Source organism: Sinocyclocheilus anshuiensis, unplaced genomic scaffold (assembly GCF_001515605.1).
Source record: "Sinocyclocheilus anshuiensis isolate Anshui unplaced genomic scaffold, SAMN03320099.WGS_v1.1 scaffold590, whole genome shotgun sequence".
NCBI classification, from domain to species: Eukaryota; Metazoa; Chordata; class Actinopteri; order Cypriniformes; family Cyprinidae; genus Sinocyclocheilus; species Sinocyclocheilus anshuiensis.
In genome coordinates, this window is record NW_015544192.1 from 1,633,291 (window position 1) to 1,635,687 (window position 2,397).

The 2,397-nt window shown below is 36.3% G+C and overlaps 1 protein-coding gene across 1 annotated transcript in view; it reads left to right on the forward strand.

Moving 5' to 3' along the window:
- The window catches only part of LOC107696568 (palmitoyl-protein thioesterase 1-like), a 4,044-nt gene that overhangs the window by 1,180 nt on the left and 467 nt on the right, over nt 1-2,397 (forward strand). Inside the window, exons 2-8 of the mRNA XM_016496978.1 lie at nt 363-472; nt 574-701; nt 797-867; nt 1,376-1,478; nt 1,593-1,680; nt 1,764-1,862; nt 1,941-2,012. Coding sequence (XP_016352464.1) covers nt 363-472; nt 574-701; nt 797-867; nt 1,376-1,478; nt 1,593-1,680; nt 1,764-1,862; nt 1,941-2,012 — 671 coding nt within the window. The remainder of the gene's footprint in view (nt 1-362; nt 473-573; nt 702-796; nt 868-1,375; nt 1,479-1,592; nt 1,681-1,763; nt 1,863-1,940; nt 2,013-2,397) is intronic.

The window sequence follows — 2,397 nt, forward strand, 5'->3', positions numbered from 1 at the left end:
ATATATATATATATATATATATATATATATATATAATAAAATTAATTTGACATTTAATTTGTACACCACATTACTCCGCTTATAAGCAATTCCATAAAATAAAATTGCTCCTAATTTTTTCCATTTAATCCAACATGTTTTCAGTATCATGACCTTCTGAAGTACACAACTTATGATTGAAAACTGCATATTATTTATATTACACCTTGTAGTGGAATATAAATGGAAAAGGCACCATTGTTGTGAAATGACCTAGAAACATGTTCACCAACAGAAACACACCCACTGATTGACCTACTGAGTTTGCGATAAAGATAATTAGACAATTGCTAATTATCACTTATTTATTCATCTTTTTGCAGGAGACAGTTGTTGCAATCCCCTGAGCATGGGTGCAATGAAGAAGATGGTAGAAGAGGAAGTCCTAGGAATATATGTGCTTTCCCTGATGATCGGCAAGTCTGTTGTACAGGTAAAGCAGGTCCACATCCTCCATTCTTCTCATTCCTGTTGTTATTTCAAATAAAAAGGTCAGATTCAGTTTTTTTTTTTTTAATTATTTATTTTTTACAGGACACTGAAAATAGCTTCTTCATGGATGTTAATGAGCAGGTGTCTTTTGTATGTGATCAGCTGGCTCAGGACCCTAAACTGAAGGGAGGCTACAATGCAATGGGCTTCTCCCAAGGGTCACAGTTTCTGTGAGTGGTTATTTATTCAGACCAATCCATCCAAGGGATTATCAAAAGTTTAATCATGTCTTTTTACTTTTCTATCTTGTTTAATGTATCGTAAGGCGAGCGGTTGTACAGCGTTGTCCAGATCCCCCAATGAAGAACCTCATCTCAGTTGGTGGACAGCATCAGGGTAATATGACAGATGTGCTCTGCTCACTCTGATTGATTTACTTCCTGAAAACAGCAATACATTTGTTCCTAAAAGTGGTTAGCAGTTCACAAGAACACTGTGGCACAACAACCCTGTTTTGATTTCACAAGTCATATTGCTTCAGGAAATGCAACCATTTTGAATTATTGAGTAAATATAAAGTTACTTAGAATATTTTGAGGTTATAACATTTGCAGTCACAATCTATTATAGCATGTAAGATTATACACTACCATTCGTTAAGATTCTGTAATTTTTTTTAAATGTTTTTGAACGATAGGGAAAATAATCACATTCATTAATAAATATTAATAAAATGTTATCAATAAATAAAATAATTATATTTATGTTTTATTTATGCTTTATTTACCTAAATCTTGAGTGACTAAACCCACATGATTCAAACATCTTTTTTTAACATGCCTTGTTTGTCAGACGTGATTCTCTCTTCTTCTTTTTTTTTTTAATTTATTTTTGTAAATCACAGGAGTATTTGGTCTTCCACATTGCCCTGGTGAGAGCTCTCATATCTGTGACTGGATTCGCAAGATGCTAAACTCAGGAGCCTACACCGATGCAATTCAAAAACAGTGCGTGCTTGGCTGCTTTAGGCTTCTCAGTAGGCATTTCATGATTTCAGAAACACAGTGACAGTTAATATGAACATTCACTAGTCAAACAAATTGATTGTCATTTTATTTTAGCTTGGTGCAGGCACAATACTGGCACGATCCCCTCGATGATTTGTATAAAAAGCACAGCCTCTTCCTTGCTGACATCAATCAGGAGTGGGTAAGTCTCAGGATAAGGGAAAAATTATTCTTAAAAATATTTATATTTGTGCATGTGGTGTGAATGAATGTTATTTCTGTCAGGTGGTGAATGAGACCTACAAGAAGAATCTCATGTCTCTGAATAAGTTTGTCATGGTTAAGTTCCTGCAGGACACTATGGTAGATCCTGTGGATTCTGAGGTACATCAGCAGTATGAAATCTCTCTTTTATTGAACTAGAAGAGGACTGATCATTACTAATTTAATTGTCTTTATCAGTGGTTTGGCTTCTATAAACCTGGTCAAGCTAAAGAGCTGGAAACACTGCAGGAAAGTGCTATATATACAGAGGTAAACTGAAGCTTGTTGACTTTTTCCTCGTTTATTATCAACATTTAAAGGGGTCATATGATGCTGCTAAAAATAACATTATTTTGTGTATTTGGTGTAATGAAATGTGTTTATGCGGTTTAAAGTTAAAAAAACATTATTTTCCACATACTGTACATTATTGTTTCTCCTCTATGCCCCGCCTTTTTGAAACGCGTCGATTTTTACAAAGCTCATCGGTCTGAAAAAGCCGGGCTAGAGTGAGCAGAGGCGGCGGGGTCGAGAACGGCGCGGCCAGCGGATCCGACGAAGGAGCGGCAAGCACATGTGACGACCTCGGGCTTCATCCACGGTGAAAGCCGATCCGGCGATCCACAGCACTAAGTTGATGTATTCCCTCAGCGAC